Source organism: Eptesicus fuscus, chromosome 16 (assembly GCF_027574615.1).
Source record: "Eptesicus fuscus isolate TK198812 chromosome 16, DD_ASM_mEF_20220401, whole genome shotgun sequence".
In the NCBI taxonomy this organism is placed as follows: Eukaryota; Metazoa; Chordata; class Mammalia; order Chiroptera; family Vespertilionidae; genus Eptesicus; species Eptesicus fuscus.
This window is the reverse complement of record NC_072488.1, coordinates 2899869-2923311: the sequence shown is the minus strand read 5'-3', so window position 1 is coordinate 2923311 and position 23443 is coordinate 2899869. Positions and strand designations below refer to the sequence as shown.

The window sequence follows — 23443 nt, the reverse complement described above, 5'->3', positions numbered from 1 at the left end:
AGAACATACTGACTTCCCATGACAAGGCCACAGCGACCCACTGCGCACATTGTCACGGCCGCACGTCCTTTCCCTCGGGTGTCTGGTTCGGAAACGGGTCTGCGTGCTCAGAGGGACCGGAGCCCGCCAGCGGGGCCGGGCAGCAGACAGCCCGCCCTCCGCCCCGCACAGGCAGGCGAGGCAGGCGTGCGGGTGGGGCACCTGCCAAGGCCGAGCCTCCGGCCACCGGCTCTCGGAGCCAGGGCGAAGCCGGGCCCCGTGCGGCGCCGAGGGGGGCTGGTTACCTTTGTGTTAACGGAGAAAAGGGCAGAAGGGTGTTGCTAGGAACGTCTGAACACTCACGGCTGGAATCTCCGCCCTCTCGTTTCATCCCCATCTACCTCTGTGTCTGAAATCGCCTCTGGAGACCGGTGAGCAGCTGGCCAATCCCCACCCCTCCCCTCACGCGTGCACCCCTCCCCTCACGCGTGCACCCCTCCCCTCACGCGTGCACCCCTCCCCTCACGCGTGCACCCCTCCCCTCACGCAGCAGAGGTTACAGGCTCTGGGCTGGGCCCCAGGTAAGGCTGCTGCCTGCCCTCCGGAAGCTGAAAGTCTTACCCCTAAACCGGCTCAGCTACTGAACTGAGTATCGAGGTCCCTCTGTAACCTCCCTAGAAAACTGAGTCATTAGTTCTGGGAGTGAGCAGCTCGTCGTCAGGGGTACTTACACCCTTTGGCTTTCAGTGGACGGTTCCTCCTCAAGGGCATGAGTCTGCTCCCCTGGGCTCCCCCAGTCGGCCCTCCGGCTTGTCCTGAGCCTCGGAGGATGTGGCTGTCCCCGGGCCCTAACACCCTACGGGGGCGAGGCCAGCCCCCAGCCCAGCCCCATGAGGATGGGTGCGGGCTACGCCACCACCCCTGGCTGCTCTCCGAGCACCTTCCAGTCTGCCTCTAGGTCTGGGGTCCAAATGTGAGTCTGACCAACCATGAGTAAAAGCGCACCCCGCACTGCTACCGGGCTGGCCCCGATCTCCTTCACCTGTGCGGCTCTGACGTCCGCGCTGGTTTTCACCCAAAGCATTAAAAACATGTTCTGAGAAATGCCACAAGTGATCTAATAAGACCTGCACGAAAATGAAAGTGGCGGACACACAGCGTGTCTTCCTCTCGCGGCTTATGTCAATGGCCACGAGGAAGTCCGTGTTCCGGCCCCCTGGATGTCTATCAGCCGGTGAGGACGACAGGTGACGTGTACATCCCAACCCAGGCAAGAAGGACTGAGAGGCAGCGATGCAGGGGACCAACACCAGGCTGAGAGTCTAGGTTCCTGCTCTCAACCCACGCCGGGCAGCGCAGCCACTCCCTCCCGTCCACCCGCCACTCTGCCCACTGAGTTCGCCGTCCCGCACAGAGGGCATCTTAAACAAGAAAGTGAAGCCGGCCATACCTTTCGGGACGCGGGCCCTTTCTTGGCTCGCCAGGGCTCTTCCGGCAACACTCGTCCAAAATAAGAAAATTCGCCACAAAAGCTTGAGGTGCTTTGGAGAAGCCCGCAGGTCAGACTAAGACCTCCTGACAAAAGTGACGCAGCAGCAAAACCGGCGGGCGCTGGAGTCCCCCCACCTAAGTCCTGTCCGGGCCCTGGAGTCCCCCCACCTAAGTCCTGTCCGGGGCCTGGAGTCCCCCCACCTAAGTCCTGTCCGGGGCCTGGATGGAGTCCCCCCACCTAAGTCCTGTCCGGGGCCTGGAGTCCCCCCACCTAAGTCCTGTCCGGGCCTGGAGTCCCCCCACCTAAGTCCTGTCCGGGCCCTGGAGTCCCCCCACCTAAGTCCTGTCCGGGGCCTGGATGGAGTCCCCCCACCTAAGTCCTGTCCGGGGCCTGGATGGAGTCCCCCCACCTAAGTCCTGTCCGGGGCCTGGATGGAGTCCCCCCACCTAAGTCCTGTCCGGGGCCTGGAGTCCCCCCACCTAAGTCCTGTCCGGGGCCTGGATGGAGTCCCCCCACCTAAGTCCTGTCCGGGGCCTGGATGGAGTCCCCCCACCTAAGTCCTGTCCGGGCCCTGGATGGAGTCCCCCCACCTAAGTCCTGTCCGGGGCCTGGATGGAGTCCCCCCACCTGAGTCCTGTCCGGGGCCTGGATGGAGTCCCCCCACCTAAGTCCTGTCCGGGGCCTGGATGGAGTCCCCCCACCTAAGTCCTGTCCGGGCCCTGGATGGAGTCCCCCCACCTAAGTCCTGTCCGGGGCCTGGATGGAGTCCCCCCACCTAAGTCCTGTCCAGGGCCTGGATGGAGTCCCCCCACCTAAGTCCTGTCCAGGGCCTGGATGGAGTCCCCCCACCTAAGTCCTGTCCGGGGCCTGGATGGAGTCCCCCCACCTAAGTCCTGTCCGGGGCCTGGATGGAGTCCCCCCACCTAAGTCCTGTCCGGGGCCTGGAGTCCCCCCACCTAAGTCCTGTCCGGGGCCTGGAGTCCCCCCACCTAAGTCCTGTCCGGGGCCTGGAGTCCCCCCACCTAAGTCCTGTCCGGGGCCTGGATGGAGTCCCCCCACCTAAGTCCTGTCCGGGCCCTGGAGTCCCCCCACCTAAGTCCTGTCCGGGCCCTGGAGTCCCCCCACCTAAGTCCTGTCCGAATGAAGCAGGTCAGACAAAGCCGGCGCTCCGTCTCATCCCAGCTCCGCTTGGGGACCAGGAGGGGACGGCTGCTCCCCACGGGCGGGCGATCCGGCAGGAAGGAGGGAGCGGCAGGTGTGCTGAGTGGGTGTGTCAGGACGGAGGGCCCTGTCACCCCGCAGAAGTGGGCGCCAGAACCATCGACTTGCAGGGAGCAGACAGGGCGGGCCGGGGTCCCCGCCAGGGCGGGAGCGCCCCACGCTGGAGCCAATCAGTACAACTGCCGGCACCTCTCCGATGCGCCAACGCAGGAGCCCCCCCAATCCCCGAGGTCCCAGGAGGGCGGGGCGGCTGACGCGGTCAGGATTGGGTCAGGGTTGGGTGTTGGGTGACGGAGGTCTCGCCACTTCTCACCTAGTTGCTACATCAGAAAAATATCAGCCTTTCGGCCCCAAATGGGCAGAACCCTCCTCCAGGGCTCACAGCGTGCCAAGGAGCCCTGGCTTCCTGGACGCGTGCCAACATTCAAGCTCCGGCCACAGCTTTCATAACCGGCGGCTTCGGCCCACACCAGCCCCCCGGCAACAGCAGGGTCAGTTTAGGGTGGCCTCAGCCCCACCCTACAGAAAAATGGGCAAAATACAGGAGGAGTTCCGAGAGGAAGGAAGGAAAGAGGGGAGGAGCCCACCTGGTCGATGGTACATGGGAAGATACTCAACCCTTCTCACAACTGAACACGTGCAAAGCGAAGGGGGCCTTCCGGGTGGCCCCAATTCAACACATTTCAGAAACCCCCAGGGTTGGGGGTGCGAGGGGGGGGGATGCGGCAGGGCAACAGCTGTCACTCGGCACCTACTAGCGCACCCCAGGCATTCCGCAAGAGCCACAGACAGACAGACAGCATCAGGGCACCGACCACGGCAGGGAAACGGGGACAAGGCCAACACCTCCAGGACTCGGTGAAGGGAGTCTCGGACCAGCCACACCGGAGGAGGGGATACTAGGAGGCTGTTCTTTAAAAATGGAGAGGCAGCTCAGGAACTAACATGTAAAGGTTCTCGTTGAGTTGGGGGGGGGGGGGGCGGGAAGGACGCAAGTACTTACAGCATGAACCCCCTTGTTAAGAATTACATGTGCTCATATCCTGACGTGCACACAAAACTCCTGGACTGACGCCAAACAAGGTTCGTTCACAGGCCCACCGGGGACCAGGCCTGGGGAAGGGGGAGCCTCGCTCAGCGCCTGCATGTCCGCCGAGCTGGCTGCTGTCACTTTCTACGTGGGCCTGTGTTACTTTAACGTGAAGTGGTAAGGACCTCAGAGAACAGAACCCGCCGACCCGCTCCGTGGCAAGGTCTCCCCGTCACTGAACCCACCAAGACCCCAGAGGGCGAAGAGGGTCGGGAAGGTCCGATGGGCGACCGCTCAGCTCCTCCAGCGTTCTGCAATGCTCCGATCTGACAGCCCCACGTGACGCGTGTCCGCAGGTCCCTGCCAAGGAGCGCAAAAGGCCTGGCCGGTGGGGGACGGAGGCGCCTAAACTGCAGGGTGGCCGGACCGAGGTCCCGACCCTCTGGCTGCTCATTATTTGACTCTAATTGAGCTCAGGGCTCGGCTTCCTCTCTTCACGCACAGGCAAGAGCCCTCTGTCCAAGTCTGTGTCTCGGTCAAAAAGAATGGCCTGCTCTTGTGACTTTGGTATGACACCCGCTCGCCCACTCCACCCCGGGCATGCTTGGAGGGCTGAGTGCCAGCCGGCCGGTCCAGAGTCCGGCCTACACAGCTCGGGGGTAAGAACGCAGACAGCTGGGGTTCAGATCCCAGCTGCCCCCCCCCCCCCCCCCCCGCAGACTAACCCGTGACCACAAGCAAGTCACTAACCTCTCGGCGCCTCAGTTTCCAATCTGTAGAATGGGGTGGCATTCCCGGGGCCCAGCCTCCCGGGCCTGTGTAAGTAAATAAAGAACTTGACCTCGGCCTGCACACAGGACAGCCAGGTGCTAATCCTGTGGTCACAACTGGCTCCGGGCCAAGGCTGGGCTTTGAATTCGGTTCCTGCCTGACGGAACTTGGCACACATCCACTTTTTCTCTTCGTCTTTATTGTGGAAAGTATTACATATGTCCCTTTTTCCTCCCCCATCAACCCCCTCCAACTATTTTACGTGCACCTTCCCCAAAAAGACAGGGCAAAGAAGACTACTGTCCCCAATGAATACATGAATATTAGGGGGTACGCTTTTATTCCCACAGGTGACCCATTTCCGTTTGTCCAAAAAGCCGAGCTCAGCGGCAGGAAATTCCCTTGCCCGGGAGCGCACCTTGTTGGGCGATGGGGCCCCATGACCCCATGACCTCTGTGGCTTGTCTCCTGTGTAAACCCATGCTGCTTGCCTAGGGGGGCCCGTGCATACAGAGGAAGTTTTCGTCAAAAAGCGAGAGGCTTCCTGGAAACGAGGTACACGGCGTGTATCGACTGTCCTGTCCCCGAAGCAGCTGGCAAACAGGTGTGAGCGGATCACAGGCCTGCGGTCCGCTGGCGCGCGGGGGCAGGGGTACACGGCGCCCTGCGTCCCGGCTGACAGCCTGGAGCTTGTTTCTGGAAAGGCCCAGCGTGCTGCACCGGCACACGCATTCTAAGCTGCTGCAGGAATCAGAACACCCCGTCAGCGGGCTGAGCGGCGTGGCGGTGACCGCCCGCTGCGGAACAGCTGCCTGCGCCTCGCCAGCCTGCGCCCCGTCCGTTCGCCCCCACCCAACTTCCCGGCCTGTCCCGTCTGAAGAACCAACAGATCCGTCGGCCCCTCACCTGAACCCCTAAGTTCTCCCCGTGTGCGCTGAGCTCCGGCAGGTTGGCCCCTGCCTGCAGTCCGGTCTTTTCTAGAATAGATGAGGGGGTTTTTGGGTAACTGAGACCAGGGTCCCACAGCCAGCTAAGGCCAAACTCAGACCGGAGCCCAGGCCTCAGACCCGCTCGCTCAGGCCCCGTCCGGGGCTCGGTCCAGGCCTGCGCCACGGGGCCCTATGTAAACAGGAATAAAAGCTCCAAGACAAACAGCCACACACAAAAACGCCTGCTAACCAAACAAATGTTGGCAAACACGAAGCGTTAGCAAAATAAGGAACCAGCACATAAACCCCTAGATCTCCCAACATGTCTGGGGGGGGGGGGGGGGGGAAGAGTGTGTTTGTTCCTTGATTACTATCCACTTTCCTCAACGGCTTACTTTAATGCCTAGGACCCGAATTACGGAGCACAGGTGGACAGTAAATTTCGCTGCCATACATACCCCCAATAAAATAAAATAAAAGCCCTTTCCAAGCTCATCTTTGCCAAAACGTCCTGGGGAGCCTACTGGTGCTAAAAACTCTCCCATTGAACGCTGCCCACGTCCACGCTTCCTGTGTCGCGGTCCACAACAGGGCTGACGTCTGCTTTCGCCAGCCACCTACACGCCAGCGCTATGGCACTTCGATTTGCAAAACACTGCTTTTCATCCTTCCATTGTCCGGCTTTCCCCCAAATAAAACCATGTGCGGGGGCACCTGACGGGGCTCACTAGGCCCAGGGCCCCGAGGCTGCGGGAAGGGTGCACAGAGGCCTGGCAATCCGGGGACCACGGCCACCCGAGGACCCAGATTCCAGCCCGGCTGGCGGCTGCCCAGCAGCTGCGTGACCTTGGGCGCGGCGGCCTCAGTTTCCTCAGCTGCACAGCAGGCACCTGACCCCTCCGGGGCACCTTCTCACGGCAGTCCCCGGCAAAGGGCAGGGGCTGCCCGCTGCACAGAAAGAACCGCCTCTCCTCCCGCGATCGAGGGTCCCTCCCCGGCCAGGCTCCCCGGGTCCCGGCGCGCCCCGCCCCCACCCCACCCCGCCGGTCCAACCAGCCGCTCAAGGTCAGCCCCGCAGGCGCCGAGAGGGGGCAGCCAGGATGCCGGGGAGCCTGTCAATCTAACCCGGGCCGCTGTCTCCGCCTCCCTCCCTCCCGGAACCATTTCCCGCGGCGACGGGGCCGCGGGGACGGAGCGGAGCGCGGGCCGCGGGCGTCGGTCAGGTGGGCCCGGCGCCGCGCGCCCCCCCCCCCCCGCTCCGCCCCGCGGCCCCGCCAAGCCGGCGGCCCCTCCCTCCACCACCGCCCGCGGGGCTCCGCGGGGCTCGCCCGGGCCCCACGGCGGCGCGAGGGCTGCTACTCACCGCGGGGCGCCGCGCGCGTGGCCGCCTTTGTATGCAAACACCGCCCGGCGCGCTCGCTGACAGCTAGGCTGCCGGGGCGGAGGGGCGGGGCCGGGGCGGGGGGCGGGGCCGGGGCGGCGGGGGCGGGGCCTGCGCGCGGGTGGACGCCAGGGGCCTCGCGACGGACGCACGGGCCGGCCGGGTGTCGCTTTCAGAGCCCGCCCGCCCCGCCCCGAGGCGGTAGAGCCCCCGCTAGGAGGAAGGCCGGGTCCGCCAGCCCTCCCTCACCGCCTACCTTCGCTTTCCTGGGGGGCAGCTGGAGGGGTGACAGGGACCAAACCTTTAGGGTCTCGTGGGCCGTTTTAAGAGGCCTGGGCAGTGCCCTGGCCCGGGCGGTTCAGTGGATGGGAGCATTGTCCCAGTACACCAAGGTTGCAGGTTCAACCCCGGGCCAGGACATAAATAATGAATGAGTGCATGGATAAGTGGAACAACAGATCGTTGCTTCTCTCTGTCCTCTGACCCCGCCCTGTCTGGACCCCCCCTGGCCGGGCCCTGCGGTGCTGTCAGCCACCAGGTGGCCAGAGGTGGTCTGAGCTGTGACTCAGCCAGGGCAGCGGAGGCATCATCCCTGTGGCCTATGGCCGCTTCCAGGACCTGCTGCTTTCAGCCTAACCGGGCAGAGGAGGAGAAGCAGGGAGGAGGGGAGCCTGCCCCTGCCGGCTGGAGGAGGAGGGGCCTGGGCAAAGCACCGCGAGCACCCTGGGTTCTGCAGGCTCAGTTTCACAATCTGGAAAGTGGGGGGCAGACGTTCAACGCACAGGTCCACCTTGAGGACTGAAAAGGCCATTGTGTAGGTTACGCGGCCGATTGCTGGCCTCCCGAAAGATTTTCAAATTCTAGAACCCCACACATTGGGACTCCCAGAAAGATTTGTGGAGTGTTGGCCCCGCTCAGCCCGCTCCAGCCGGGAGAGCACCCATGGCTGAGGATGCGGAGGGCTAGGCAATGACAACCCCTCTGCTTGAAGGGCCACCGGAGTGACGGCAGCCGTCCCGTGCTAACGGGGAACCGCCCCCCTTTTAGCCAGTGACAGTAACCTCACCACCTGGGCGTTCTGACGTTTTCCAGATGAACTGCCTACACAGTAGACAGGGCTCTGAACCGGGGGGAGGTGGGGGGGACACGCCATGAAACAGTGTAGGTAGCTGTGCGGTGAACGGGTCTCCTGGCAGCTCTGCGGGGCACCAGTGGTCAGCTCTGAAAATGCCGCGGGCGGAAAGGGTGCCCCAGAAAGAAGAGTAAGGAGCAGGGGGTGAGGGCATGAGTTTGGGGGGGGGGGCGGGGGGCAATGGGGCGATAAGGACACATATGTAATACCTTAATCAATAAAGAGAAAAAAAGAGTAAATCATTCCCCCAGAGGCCCAGGGTGGCCTGGGCTCCCGGGAAGGGAGGGGATCTGCTCGGATCCAAGGCCCGTCCTTGCTTGGCTGGGGCCCCTGATGAGGTGGCTTCAGCAGGGACACTCCCTTGCTGGGGCCCCAAGAATCCGATGGAAACCAGGGGACAGAGCAGCCTGGAAACCCACCAGAGGCGGGGGGGGGGGGGGGGGTCCCCTGGAGGCCTGGGGGCCGGCTTGGCTGACCAAAGCAAGCCTCCTGGGAGAAGACGTGGCCCGGGTTCCACGGGGAGAAGAGGGGGGGCGGGTAAACCAGGGAGAGCAAATGTCTGGAGCCCAAGCCCAGAGGCCCACCCCCACATTAGGGTGAGGAGCCTAGATTAGGGCTGAAGCATCCGAGAGGGGAAGCAGTCGCAGGGAGATAAAGGGGAGAGGCTGGCAGCTGGCCGCCCTGGCTCCTGGACGCCACCCCACCCCAGTTCACCCCAACAGACATTAACTAGATGGCATCGCGTACCAGCCCTCGGCCAGGCGCTGAGCAGTCAGAGTCGCACTGTCTCGCTCGCTCAGAGAGCGGCCCCCCGCCATCCCTCGCTCAGTCGCTCGCCCTCCTGCATTCATCCCCGTTTGCTGGGTGTCCGCCCTGTGCCAGGCCTGTGCGGAGCCCTCGGGGGAGCAGACCAGACGCGGCGTCTGCCCTCGGGGAGCGTACGGTCAGGACAGTAAATCAGGGGTTAATCACGGCCAATCCCAGAAAATCCGCCATCCTGCTCCGCCCCGCTGTGAACCCAGGGGGGGAACGGCCGCTGCAGGAGCCCCCCTGAACGGGGGGCCTGAGCAGGGAACAGCACGTGCAGAGCGGCTGGCGTGTGCCGTCTGCAGCAAGGCCCTGGCTGGCCTCCGATGGGGCGATGGGGTGCACAGCAAGCCCCGCCCCCCGGGCCAGTGGCTCCCAGCCGTGCTCCCTGTCATCAAGCGGGGCTGGGACACCCTCCCGCCTCGGGCCACACGGGGAAGATGCCTAAGGGGCCAGGCGAGGACAAGACAGGTGTGTCTGCTACCTCATTACCTGTCCCCTCCTCCTGGCCCGCTTCCAGGCCCGAGCAGCCCGGTCCCTGTAAGCCAGCCCACGTGCGGGGGGGCTCTGGCCCTTGGTGTGCACTGGAGGTCAGTGTGTCCGAGGGCAGCTCCGCGGCCCTCATCATCCTCCCCCGCAGTCCCCCGAGCGCCCCGCCTTAGAGCCAACGCTTGTCTCGGCTGTGCCAGTCCCAGGGTTGGCAGGCACCCTCTCGGGTGAGGCATGAGCATGGCCCGATGGGAACAGATGCCGGGCGCCACAGCGCAGGGTGGGAGGGGGAGGGAGAGAGGAGAGATGAAGGGGCGGGAATGGAACTTTCTAATCCTTTCACCGTTCGCAAGGCCATAGGAGCTTATACTAGATCAGTGGCCGGCAAACTCATTGGTCCACAGAGCCAGGTATCAACAGGACAACGATCGACATTTCTTCTGAGAGCCACATTTTTAAACTTCAACTTCTTCTAACGCCACTTCTTCAACATAGACTCGCCCAGGCCGTGGTGTTTTGTGGAAGAGCCACACTCAAGGGGCCAAAGAGCCGCCTGTGGCTCGCGAGCCGCAGTTTGCCGACCATTGCACTGGATGGATGTGCCCCAGAAGAAAAAATATTTGTATTTAACTGAGGAATTCATCTGCTATGGACTGGATGGCCATGAACCCCGCCGCCATGCCATGTGGAAGCCCTGAGTCCCGATGGGATGGCGTGTGGAGATGGGGAGGTGATTCAAAGCAGATGAGGACGTGAGGGTAGAGGGAGCCCCCCCCCCGCCCCCCCCCCCACCCCCGGAACCTGGACCGCAGAGCTAAGCAGAGCGGCGGTCTCTGCCTCGGTGCCAGAAGCTGGCGGCCGAAGAAAACCAGGTTCCCACGGAGACATCAGCACGCCCCCGTCCATCACAGCCTGTGCGCTCAGGCAGCCCCTGGGGAATTGCTCAGCTACCAGACTTTTCAGCTCATAGACCTTTATCCCCAGTTAAGATAAAACCTGAGATGCTACCTTATATAACCCTTTGTCAGCTCAGAGCAAACAGGAGAGCAGAGAGGGGCTGGATTTGCCAATACATCCTATGTAAACTGCAGAGCTTTTTTCCAAACTAGGAGACAGTTTCTGCAGAAAGTCACAGAGGCAGAAGTGAGCGGCCGAAGAAAGGGGCTCAGGAAACAAGTTACAGAGAAAGGGCAGCGGAGAGCGGCGGGGCAGGAAGGAAACTTTCTAACAGTCTCATCGAGGGCGGGCGAGGCTTAGGGTGAGAGGAAGGTCAAGGTGAGGCGGCACGAAGGGAAGAGGAGGGGGAGGGGAAGGGGGAAGGGAGGGCGCCGGTATGCTCCCCAAAGGGGAGCCACTGTTCACCACAGAATTTACATGTTGCTGCCCAGCCTGACAGGCGTGGCTCAGTGGTTGAGAGTCGACCTATGAACCGGGAGGTCACGCATGGTTCAGTTCCCAGTCGGGGCCCGTGCCCGGGTTACAGATTCAGTCCCCAGTGTGGGGTGTGCAGGAGGCAGCCGATCAGTGATTCTCTCTCGTCACTGATGTTTCTCTCTCTCTCTCCCTCTCCCTTCCTCCCTGAAATCAATAAAAATATTTTTTTAAAGAAAAATAAATGTTGCTGGCCAGTGGCCATCCGCACTGACATCTGCGTGCTGCCTGGAGCCCAAATACCACCTCTTTCCTCGCTGACCTAGAACCTGGGGTTGGTGGAGGACGGTGTTAGGTCGAGGCATGGGGGAAAGACCACAGCCATGCAAGCACCCGCAAGGTAGTTGGTGACGAAGATAACTGGCGCCTGCCCAGACCCCTGCCTGAGGCAGGAATTCCACACCTCTCATGCTCTCCACCCTCCCCTCACCAAACGGCTGTATAAAGGAATTACCTAAGCCCCCGTTTTGGCGCGAACTCTCCTGGCCCACTCTCGGTCCGGTGAGTTTCGCCCGGGAGTGCAAGATTAAAACCTCCCCCCCTTTTCCATCGCCTGGACTCTGTGTCTTGTTTCCTTCGTCGCAAACCTTTCAGACGGTAACTCTACACTCGGAGACTTCGAGTCAAGACCTCGTCATCTTTCGTTCTTGGAATAAATTAAATCATTCCAGAGTTGGACATTCCACCTACCCCTCACTTTCTAAAGCCGTTTCCCACGAAAGCTTGTCACGTATTAGAATTATCTGGGAAATCCATCTGGGAAACTCTCTCAAGGCCCAGACTATGTCTGCATCAATCACCCGCAGTGCGAGGGTGGGACCCAGGGTGCAGGCAGGTTGAAGGGTCCTGCATTCTGGATCCGGGCGGCTGCCATTCTCTCCCCCAAAGCCCGCCCTCTCCTCTCCCAGCCCCCATGCCCAGGGCCACAGATCATTTATATTTCTAAATGTCCAGGTAATGGAACCCATAGGAGCCAGCACAAATAGAGTATGTGCATGTGTGTGTTTTTGTGTGTATGTGAGTGTGCATGTGTGTGTATGTGAGTATGTGTGTGAGTGTGTGTGTGTATGTGAGTGTGCATATGAGTGTGTGAGTGTGTGTGTGGGTGAGTGTGCATGTGTGTGAGTGTGCATGTGTGTGAGTGTGCATGTGTGTGAGTGTGTGAATGGAGCCTGATATATTGGAAGGAGCCTGGGACTATGGAGGCTCTCTCTCACTCACTCTCTCTCCACTTGGGAAGCTCTGCCCCTTCTCTCCCAGCCGCTTCCTCCCAGGCTCTCCTCCACCGTCACTCTGGCCACACCTGGCTCACCATGCACCTCTCCCCTTCACGTGACCTTCACAACCTTCCACTTCAGTCCCTTAACTCCAAAATTCCGAGAGCAGCCAGACTGACCAGCCCGGGCCATCTTCTCAGCCTGCGCCGTGCGTCCCAGCTCGCCGACACACCGTAGGAATGGCTCCAGCCGGGTCACTTTCCATCCCTGGTCCAGTGCCGCCGGTTCGGCTCACAGCCCCTGCTGCTCCCCCTGGTGAACCCCGGCCACAGTGCTCAACGGCGGGAGGTGCAGCCAGGGGCCAGACCCGGCAGCTCCCTTCCAGGCCCCCTAAGTCTGCCCACCCCCGCAGACGTGCTGTGAAGAGGGAGAGCAGCGGGTGCCGTGAGAGCAGAAGGCAGCCCCACCTGCTGGGAGGCCCAGGGCGGCGGCTCCAAGGAGGACCCCTTCGACCGGCTTCGCTTCTTGCTGGTTATGGGACCAAAGGGGAGGGACGTGGGACCTCTCGGACCCGCAGTCTCCTTTCCTTCTAAACCGAGGTGAAACATCTGTTTCCCGGGGCTGCCTGAAGGAATACATTATTAAACCAAACCGCGCAGTGACCGTGGCACAGTATGCGCGGTCCACTCCGGGAAGTCCCGTAAGAACAACAACGGGAACTGCTGCTATTTCCATCCGCGGTGAACACCGAGGAGCCCGGTGGCGCACACAGGATCGGGCCTGCGCTCTCGGGGTGGGGAAGCCGGGGCGGATGGAGGGTGCCTGGGAGGAGGTGTTCCACGCGGAGGGCCCAGCACGCGGGAAGCCACAATAAAGGCAGGTGGGGCGGGCTGAGCCGTGGGTGCCGTGGGGTTCCCGTGTGGGGCTGACTCCCGGGTGGAACGCAAAAGTGAGTCCATACTCTGCTTCTTTCGCCGCCCGCACGTGGGCTGGGCCACAGGGAGGTCTCAGACGTCACTGAATTGGCTGGTGACCCGATTGGCTCAGTTAAGTTAGCCCAGGAGGGAATTACCACTCAGGGGCGTCAACGTCCATTTCCTGGAGGAAAGCAGGGGGTCCTTTCTACTGAGGAGCGCTCCATTCAATGTCCTGAACCCAGCCCTAGCGGGTGTGGCTCATTGGATAGAGCATCGGCCTGCGGACTGAAGGGTCCCAGGTTCAATTCCGGCCGAGGGCACATGCCGGGGTTGCGGGCTCAATCCCCAGCAGGGGGCATGAAGGAGGCAGCCGATCAATGATTCTCATCATTGATGTTTCCATCCCTCGCTCCTTCTCCCTTCCTCTCTGAAATCAATAAAAATACATTTTAAAAAAAGAAAGCAGGGTGGAGTGGGCTATATCAGCCCTGCTGCCTGGGGGCGGGGTTGGGGGGGGCGGGCAGGGGAGCATCTTTCTGTGTCTGCAACCTGCCAGGGGGCAGCCCACGCAGGACGGCGGCCAGGCTCCTGCGATGGTCTGACACCCAGTTACAGGGTCAAGCGATGACCAGGAGTCCACTGCCGAGGAGAACGGAGGGAGGGCAGCCCATTCACAAAGGAGCCCGGTTTGGAGTCGGTGAACACGGACAGCACCGGCCGTAACCCCGCCCCTCCCCTCCCCACACAGGCGCCGGGGAGACGCAGGCAGCGCCCGCGGGCCTGGTCCCGGCCGGGGGCCCCGTGGGGGTGTCTGTCTGTCTGTCTACACGAGCTGCCTCTTCTGAGGAGTCAGACAACTGCCTGTTCCCGGCTGAGAAGCAAAACCAAGAAGAAAACGGCGCTCTCTTAAATCTCCAGGAAATGGCACTTCCTGGAGACCCTCGTTGGCTGATTGCTGTTCCATGAGGACGCACGACAGAAGCCTCCGCTGCGTGGAACGTACAGAGGGAAAGAGGGGGGCCCCGGTGGGGGGGGGGGGGGGCGAAGGCGAGCCTCACCTACTTCACAAGGCGCTGGGGGCTCCCGGGGTCCTGGCTGGGGAATCGAAGCGCCTGTCCCTCCCTGTCGTCCTCCTAACGCGAATCAGACTCTGGAGATGCCGACGCGGCGCCAGCTTGGAGCGCGGCCTGAAAACACAGCCGGTGTCACACGCTGTGCCCACGCCCACGCCACGCTGCCTCTGCATTTCGCATGTTAATAAGACCCAATACTGGGGGGGGATGTGTGTATAAATTAGAGTTTTACAAATACAGACCACGGAGCCTTGTACCTAAAAGGGCTCCACGAGAAGACCATGGGTTACTCTTAATCGACGGAGAGAGCAGACCAGTGAGCGGGAGGTGGAACGGAGACCCCAAGAGCTGTGTCATAGGGCGGTCGCGTCCCCAAGTCCCAGGCCCGGGTGCCATCCTTCGGTGAGCTGACAAGCCTGCCCGTGGAGGAGCCACGGGAACGGAGCCACGCTCCCCCCTCCCCATCCTTCACCTTTGCTGCTGGGAGAAGTCTTGTTCACCCCCATTCGGAGGGCATACTGGCGGGACCCACTGAGCTTCCGTTGACGGCATACGGAGGCCCCAGCTCATGGGGCCGTGGGCCTCCTGGTGGACGCTCCTCGTCCTCCTGGTTTTCTGGTTCTCAGCAGCCTCGTCCCCCGCTTATCGGCTGTTGCTGGGACGGGCATGGCTGGCTCCCATCACCCCCGTCCTGCCTCCGGATCTTGCCCCTCAACCCCCCTCCTCCCCTGCCATGTTCTCCCCTCCAGCTTCCTTTCCCCCCGCGCCCTCTGCTGAGGGGCCGGGAGGCGCTCATTGTTGGCTGGCAGGGTTCTGATGGTTCCATGGAGATTGTGATGTCAGCTCTGGGCGGTGTGCAGGGGAGGACGGAGAGAGGAGGAGCGAGGGAGCACTGAGCCAGGCTGCCGTGGAGCTGGCTGGAGGCCCGCCCGGGATTCAGAAGAGCGCGGTCAGCGCCGGGCCCGAGGCTTCCACGACAGCGGGTTTTGCCTTCCCGCTTCCTCGGTGCGCAGCAGGCGGACTGGAAGGAACGTCCGATGCAGAGCGCGGCGCTCCCGCCACGGGCAGACCTGCTGCGGGAGGAAGCCGCCCTGTCTGTTCCTCACAGAGCAGGAGGGTTTGGCGGCATCGACGACGCCTGCTGTGAAGAGGTTTCCCTGGTCCCGCAGACGTTACAGAGAAAGCAGAGACTGAAGAAAGGGAAGCTGTGCAGGAGCCCTTGCGATGCCCACGTCGCAGGGGAAAGGATCACTAATACAGGACACAACTGCTGAACTATTGTTTGACCAGCGAACATTAGACAGTGATAACGGCGAAAAGTCAGAGCGTCCGATGGAGTCCTATACAATAGGGCAATACTGCCCGGCCAGTTGGCTCCGGCGGTTGAGCCTCGTCCCATGCACCAGGAGGTCACGGTTTGATTCCGGATCAGGGCACATGCCCGGGCTGTGGGCTCCGTCCGCGGGGGGCGGGGAGGGGGGGGGGGTGTTGCGTGCAAGAGGCAGCCCGTCCATGTTTCTGTCTCACGTCAACGTTTCTATCTTTCTCTCCTCCCGTCCGCTCTTTGAAATCAATAAAACATATATTTTTTAAAATATGACAACACTGCTGGACAACCATCAGAAGTCTTTGCTCGGGTGGGAGCCTGGGAGCCCAAACTCTTGGCTGGATATCGGGGAGCATCCTGTGCCCGTCGGAGCCGTCCTTCCCCGGATGCTGCGGTTCGAGGGGGCGCTCTTCTCACGGGCCATTTCCTTGGCGAGACCAGAACGCCTGCCGCCACCCGCCGCCCAGCACTGGGGAAGGTAAGCGCTGGTGACACCGCTGACGAACCGTGGGCGCGCTCGCTCCTTGGGAAAAGGCAGGGCGGGAGCCAGCTCTCCTGGTCTCCCCGACGGACACCACCTGCGTCCCTCACCCACGTCTTTTGACTCTTGACGAAAAGAGTCTCATAAGAAAGAAGCTCTTGTGAGGAAGACGATGTTTCTTTCTTCCCCAGCTCACGGTACTTTGGGTAGATGGGCGACTACCGAGCCTCAGGGTGCCAGGCTGGGCGGGTCTAGGAACTGCCTGGCGTTGGGACACGGCCTCGTTGACTTGCATCACGCAGCACGGCACCTCTCAGGCACCGGGTGCAAATCTAGCACGTCCCGCGCCTGCCTGAGCGGGTGCAGCGGGAGCCGCAGTACCTGCAGCATCAGCAGGTCATTCCTCTCAGCACCAGGGTCAACACTAGGGTCTCTCCGGGTCATGGCACCCCTCCTCACCAAAACTGGTGGCGGGCGGGGGAACCTAAGCTATTCACTTTGCTTCTCAAGTCGTGGTCCTCACCTTCAGAAGCGCAGTCTTCTCCTGAGCCCGGGAGGGTGTGACGGAGCCGGCGTGCTCCATGGACGGCGAGCCCCGGCCCGCGTGCCCCCAGCCAGCCTCGTGGACTAGGACGCCAGCCCTCTGCACCCCCCGGCCCTGTGGCCTGGCCGCTCTGCTGAAGCTCTGCCGGCCTGAGAGAGGGAGGCCTTTCCCCGGTCTCCGCCCGTCAGACCACACGCACCAACGCATCGGTGCCTGGCGGCCGCTGCCCACTCACCACCACACCCTCACGGCGGCACACGTGTGTGGAAGGGGATGGCCCAGCGGAAAGGCTGGCTCTGAGCCTAATCGCCCAGCTGTTCACCCTGCCAGAGGAGACCCAGCGTGGCGAGGGGGAGGTGGAGGGATGGCACGTGAGGGCGGGGTTATAGGCCTGTGGGCGCCCGGGGATCTGAGCAGGAAGGAGGTGGGTCTGTGCTCACTCTGCAAAGGCCCTAAGCCAGTGGTCAGCAAACTCCTTAGTCACCAGAGCCAAATATCAACAGCACAACGACTGACATTTCTTTTGAGAGCCACATTTTTTAAACTTAAACTTCTTCTAACGCCACTTCTTCAAAATAGACTCGCCCAGGCCGTGGTATTTTGTGGAAGAGCCACACTCAAGGGGCCAGAGAGCCGCATGTGGCTCGTGTGCCGCAGTTTGCCCACCACGGCTCTAAGGAGACAGGGGAGGCCGGGGTGGGGACCCTCGGGGCCGTGTCTGCGCCTGGGGGCTCCCGGCCGGACCCCTGGTTGGGAAAGGCTGCGGAGGGCTCTGAACATGGGGCAGCCAATAAGTTCACTGGCCTAATGCTCCTCACTGAGTCCGACCTCGCCTTCTTTGTGTCTTCCAGAGCGACGTGCTGAATCTATTGCAAAACCACTGCACCACCCGCCCCCGCCTGAACCACCCAAGGGGGGCGGGGGTCTGTGGGGGGGAGGGTCAGGTTGGGTTCATAAGGCTGCCGCCTGCTTCGGCCGGCCCTGGACGGGCTCAGCTGCCACCCCCACCGTCCATGCTGACCGGGTCCTGGGCGAGCTCCATGTTGGACGCGGACGGCACCCGGGGCTTCTGCCCCGAGAGGACAGAGGGACAGGGGAGTTCTGGGAAGACGCGGGTTCCAAAAGATACTTCTGAGTTTCCGCTCTGCCCCTGCACCAGACTCGGGTCCTACCCGTCAGGTAACTCAAGTCCCCAGGGGAGGGGGCGCAGCGGGCCCGATCTCCACACTGAATGTGACCTGTCCTCCCAGAACAGAGGACACGGGCCCAGGGAGACGGTGCGCAGGTCTTCCTGGGAGCTGGGGTGTCCTAGACGGGGCGTGGTCTGGGGGGCCGGAGACTGGGTTCGGGGCTGTGCTCTGTCACTCCTGAGACCTGTCACCCCAAGACCTCGGGCTCCACCGTGGAAAGTGGGGGAGTGGAGAATAGAGGAGCATCAACTCTGACCTTCCTCTCTCTAAAAAAAAAAAAAAAAATCAATAAAAAAAATTTAAAAATATATATATCGATGCCCTTATCATGACTGAAGCAAGAAGGATGTCCCAAAGAATGAGCTCATTTATGCCACCAGCCATGTCTGAGTGCAAGGCACAGTGGGAGGTGTCTGGGTGAGAGACGTCTCTGTCCCCAAAGAGGTCAAGGTCGGGCAGACGGTGTCCCCAGCGAGAGAAAACAAGGACAGGCCATTCCCAACCAGGTGCCCACGGCCGTGGGAGGAGGGGCTGGGGAGTGGGGGTGAGACAGTCCTTCAACGCTCCTCTTTCTCGTCTTAAATATATAACGCTTTATTTCTGTGTTGTTTTCGAACTAGTAAGCCCTGAAGGCTGACGAGAGGGAGCCTTGCGGGGGAGGAGAACGGGAAGAAGTGGAGACCCGGGATCCGATCCGGCGCCGACCGCCGGGCCGCCGGGAGGGGGCTGCGCCTCAGTCCAGACTCCACCAGGGCTCCATGCACTGGCGCCTGCAGTTGTAGAAGCAGCACTTCTTGGCCTTCCTGCAGCCTCGGTCGCGCCAGCACGTGGGCAGCATGGTGAACGGGCAGTGCAGGGAGAACTCCGGGCAGTAGCCGGGCTTGTCCGCCGCCCGCGTGGGGCCGGGCCGAGCCCCGCGGGGGCCGAGGAGGAGGAGGAGGAGGAGGAGGAGGGCCCCGGTGAGCTCGCACAGGCTGCTCGGCTTCATGCCGCGGAAGTGGGTCCCCGCCGTGTTTCTGTCGGAGGAGAAAGGGCCTTGGGGTGTCTCTGCGAGACCTAGGGTTCCCGGGCAGGAACCGGCCGGCGCCCTCCCGCTCTCATGAACTGCGCTACAGTGTGTGACCGCGCCTGCCGCCACCCCACGCGGCGCAGAGCGGGGCCGGGGGGCCCGTGTTTTAGGGACAAGCGCCTGGCAAGGATGCACGTCTTGCCAGGAACACAGCGAATGTCCTCCGACACACACAGCAGCTCCAGTACCCAACCCGGACAGAAAGGACCTCTGGGGGCAGGGGCAGGGGGAGGGGGAGGGGGCAGGGGGCAGGGGACAAGGGGCAGGAGGGAGGGGGAGGGGGCAGGGGGCAGGGGGCAGGTGGAGGGGGCAGGGGGCAGGGGCAGGGGCAGGGGGCAGAGGCAGGGGCAGGGGCAGGGGGCAGAGGCAGGCAGACCAGAGCAGACTAACGTGCATTTATCTTCCCTTAACTTCCAGACAGCGGGTCATTCATTACAAGGAAGCTTCAGAGCATAGACTCGAAACGGAAGGGGCATCTTCCCTGGAAAAGGAATTTGATGCCATGTGGAAGGTGAACACAAAGGAAGGACTGACTGAGGAAATGGACCGAGCAAGCTGGAACCTGGGCCTGCAACGACTGCAGCCCTTTCCGTGTGTGTGTGTGTGTGTGTGTGTGTGTGTGTGTGTGAGTGAGAGAGAGAGAGAGAGAGAGAGAGAGAGAGATCGGGGGGGGGGCGGGGGGGGGGAGGAAGACAGAGGCTAGGAGTGCGGGACTGTGTCTCCTAACCAGGAAGAGGAAAGGCCAACACAACTTCTAGGGAAAACAGCCACCCCGCCCCCCGGAAAACTCCCCGCCGAGAAAGGCAGAGTCTGATACCGAGCAAACGAACACGGGGTGAGGCGATGCGATGCCCACGCGGCCGAGGGCGAGAAGGGGGCGCGTTTGCACAGGACGGTCTGCGAGAATCAGCGAGGTCCTCCCCTCTCGGAGGTTCCGTGCGCACACAGACGGGGGTAGGACGAGGAAACCGGCTGCAACTGGGAGCCCCGCTTCCCTCCTTGATTTCTACAAACCACACCCAGGCGTCACGCTGAGCAAAGGGTCCAGGACAGTGAGACGCATGTTCACTTCCCCGACCGAGCGGGCGCCCTCCCAGCGGGCCGCGTGCGACACCGGGCCTTGGCCAACCTCATGTCCCGGCTCCTCTGTACCAAAGTGTGGTTCCCACTGAGGGGCCAGGATCGGCGGGAATTCTGGGAACCGTGGCTCTTGTTAGCGAGGCCGCCATCCCCGCACCGGGGGCCAAGAGGGGGCGTGTCCAGGCACACGCCGCTCCGGGCACAGCAGGAAGGAAGGAAGGCCTGGCTCAGTGGAACAACCTGTACCAACGGCCTGGCAAGCAAGATTGGCTGAGGCATTTGGTGAACATCTGACTGCTCGACCGTCCCTCCGGAAGTCCAGCCCTTTGCCTTGAACAATCCAGGCAGGTGCGCGGGGTGCGGGGCAGGTGAGCGGGTGAGCGTGTATTTTGGGTCTCTGCACTCCACGGCCAGATTCTCCCATCCCAGAGCCAGGCCCTCAGAGCAGCCTGCCCCCAGGCATCCCTCGGGTCCCCGAAGAATCAGCCCCCGCTCCTCTGGACCAACGAGCCCACATGCGTCCCCCACCCCCCGTGTCACGGTTCACGCTCTGCCTCCTCCCCTGGGGGGCGAGCCCCTGAGGGGAAAGACCAGCCGTGGCACACTCCCCGCCGAGCCCCGGTGCCCAGCGCACCCGCCACGTAACGAGGAGAGAGACGGACAGCGAGACGGAGGCAGAGGGAGATGCTGAGTCTCGCTTGGGTCCTGCTTTACTTCCCCTCGTGTGTGGTTTTCTCATCGCCGAGCACTTTGGGGATTTAGGAACCTACCTTGTACGGACAAGAGCATACTGCGGCCCAGGCCGGTGTAGCTCAGCAGTTGAGCGTCCACCCAGGACCAAGTGGTCACCAGGTCGATTCCCGGTCAGGGCACATGCCCGGGTTGTGGGCTGGATCCCCAGTGGGGGCCATGTAGGAGGCAGGCGATGGATGACCTTCCTCTCTCATCAATGTTTCTCTCTCCCTTCCTCTCTCTCTAAAAGTCAATAAAAACCTATTTAAAAATAAATAAAACAACCAGGTGCTTTGATAGGAGAGGTTCTGATTCGAGGCCCCCCTCTGAGCCATACCCTCTCCCCATGTGACGCCGCCCCTTCAGTGGCATGGCTCCCTGCCGACCCGCACCCAGTTCAGAGCCTCCAGGCCAGACCTCGGCCCTCGGCCCTCGGCTCCAGACCACACACCCAGCGGCCTCCTGGACGCCTCCACGCGGATGGTCCACGGCACTTCCAGCTCAACCGGGCCCACGGTGAGCTCCTGTCTCCACCCCCCCCCCTCCTGCCGCCCATAGCTGTGCCCTCACAGGTGTGATCTCAGGGGGCATCGCCTGCTTAACGCCCTCCCGCCCCCTCTACTACCTCCTCCCCTTAGGTCCTTAGGAAGGAGGACAAGGCCCCTGGTCACCAGCTCCTGCCTCTTCTCCTTCCCTTCCTCCTCCTCCTTCTCCTCTTCCTCTTCCTCCTCTTTTTCTCACTCTCCCTCCTCCTCCCCCTCCTCCTCCTCCTTTCTCCTCCCCCCTCCTCTCCCTCTCCCTCTCCCTCCTCCCCCTCCTCTCCCTCCCTCTCCTCTCCCTCCTCCCCCTCCTCTCCTCCATGTCCGTCTCCCACGTGCCCCGCCCTCCACACCGGCCTACCTTAGGCCTTTTCAAGACTGCATGACTCTGCCCTTCTCCTGGGGGCACGTTTCTGAAGTTGCTTCTAACCCTCCCGCCCCACCGAGCTGAGTTACAAACCCCACAAAGCCCAGTGGCGGGCGGCAAGCCCTTCACGCTGCCGGCTGGATGGGCTCCCCAGGTACAGGAGGCGCTAAACGGGGCTCACGTACACAGCAGGCGCTAAACGGGGCTCATGTACACAGCAGGCGCTAAACGGGGCTCATGTACACAGCAGGCGCTAAACGGGGCTCATGTACACAGCAGGCGCTAAACGGGGCTCACGTACACAGCAGGCGCTAAACGGGGCTCACGTACACAGCAGGCGCTAAACGGGGCTCACGTACACAGCAGGCGCTAAACGGGGCTCACGTACACAGCAGGCGCTAAACGGGGCTCACGTACACAGCAGGCGCTAAACGGGGCTCACGTACACAGCAGGCGCTAAACGGGGCTCACGTACACAGCAGGCGCTAAACGGGGCTCATGTACACAGCAGGCGCTAAACGGGGCTCACGTACACAGCAGGCGCTAAATGGAGCTCATGTACACGGGCACTAAACGGGGCTCATATACACAGGAGGCACTAGACAGAGCTCACGTACACAGCAGGCGCTAAACAGGGCTCACGTACACAGCAGGCGCTAAACAGGGCTCACGTACACAGGGGTGCTAAACGGAGCTCACGTACACAGGGGCACTAAACAGGGCTCACGTACACAGCAGGCGCTAAACGGAGCTCACGTACACAGCAGGCGCTAAACAGGGCTCACGTACACGGGCACTAAACGGGGCTCACGTACACAGGAGGCGCTAGGCAGAGCTCACGTACACAGCAGGTGCTAAACAGGGCTCACGTACACAGCAGGCGCTAAACAGGGCTCACGTACACAGGGGTGCTAAATGGAGCTCATGTACACAGGGGCACTAAACGGGGCTCACGTACAGAGGAGGCGCTAGGCAGAGCTCACGTACACAGCAGGTGCTAAACAGGGCTCACGTACACAGCAGGTGCTAAACAGGGCTCACGTACACAGGGGTGCTAAATGGAGCTCATGTACACAGCAGGCGCTTAACGGGGCTCACGTACACAGGGGGTGCTAAACGGGGCTCACGTACACAGGGGTGCTAAATGGAGCTCATGTACACAGCAGGCGCTTAACGGGGCTCACGTACACAGCAGGCGCTAAACGGAGCTCACGTACACAGGGGGAGCTAAACGGGGCTCACGTACACAGCAAGCGCTAAACGGGGCTCACGTACACAGCAGGCGCTAAACGGGGCTCACGTACACAGGGCACTAGACGGAGCTCAGAGAAGCCAGCCGATGTGCCATGACACACTCACTCGAAGTGGCAGAGCGTGAGCAGAGCCTGGACTCCTACCCCGTCCTCCTGCGTAGATGGTGACGATTTGTCCTGTCGCCCCCCGAGCAGAAACCGCCCGCCTCCCCGCCGCCCCGGGGCCTCCTGTCTGGTCACCAGATGAGCTCCGTGAGGGGCCTGGTGCAGGGCCCGCGTGGAGGCTCCACCGAGGGCCTTCCCTGCCTGCCTCGCTGGATACCATGGCCGCGGGCCAAGGCTGGGGCTGGGAACCTGGTGGCCCTGGGCTCCAGCATCCCCCACCCCAAAACCGCCTCGTCTGGAGAAGGGGGGCTTGGCCACGGGAAGCAGCCTCAGACCCCCACCCAGCTGTCCTGCTCTCCTACCTGGAGGAGACACTTACGGCTTCCCGCTTCCAAATTACCGGGACTTGGTGGCCCTTGTCTCCTCCGTGGAGATGGCTCCCCCACTCCAGGCTCAACAGCCACTAACTGCCCGCTGGCCAGCATTCCTGGCCTCTGATTGGGCCCCGTCCCTGCCAATCCCCCGGATATGGAATTTCTGCTCCTCACAGAGTCCCCAGCCAGGCCTTCCTCCGCAGCCTGTTTCATCCATTCACCAGGGGCCTCTGGTTCCATCGTGGACAGAACCCCGCTCTGGCCGGCACTGCACGAGGTCTCCCGAGTGCCCCCCAAAAAACCTCGCTCCTCACCCGGTTCCAGGTCCCCCTCAGACTGTGAGCTCTTCAGGAACAAAGAGTAAGTGTTGTTGCTTCTGTTCTACACCCCCACGGCGTAGGACGGGCCACAGAGGGACGAGCGAGTGTCCAGGCGTTATCACCGCGTCCCCGGACCATCCCCCAAGTCCTTTCTGGAAACTCTCCACCCCAAACGTATGACCTCACACCTCTC

The 23443-nt window shown here is 62.2% G+C and overlaps 2 protein-coding genes across 3 annotated transcripts in view; both read right to left on the bottom strand.

Annotated features, from left to right (window-relative positions):
• LPIN1 (lipin 1) overlaps positions 1 to 14545 on the bottom strand; it is a 53861-nt gene extending 39316 nt beyond the window's left edge. Inside the window, exon 1 of one of the 2 annotated variants that reach the window (XM_028140378.2) lies at positions 14342 to 14545. The gene's annotated coding sequence lies outside the window, so the exon portion shown is untranslated. Of the gene's footprint in view, positions 1 to 13854; positions 13984 to 14341 lie in introns of those variants that run through there. The other variant, XM_054727915.1, reaches the window with a different exon arrangement.
• Positions 14546 to 17989: 3444 nt separating this feature from the next.
• LOC114230316 (WAP four-disulfide core domain protein 15A-like) lies at positions 17990 to 22992 on the bottom strand. Its single transcript, XM_054727919.1, has 2 exons — positions 22957 to 22992; positions 17990 to 18427 (listed from the first exon to the last, which is right to left on the bottom strand). The coding sequence occupies exon 2, from the start codon at positions 18397 to 18399 to the stop codon at positions 18145 to 18147; it is 255 nt and encodes an 84-aa protein (XP_054583894.1). The 5' UTR covers positions 18400 to 18427; positions 22957 to 22992; the 3' UTR covers positions 17990 to 18144.
• Positions 22993 to 23443: the final 451 nt, after the last annotated feature.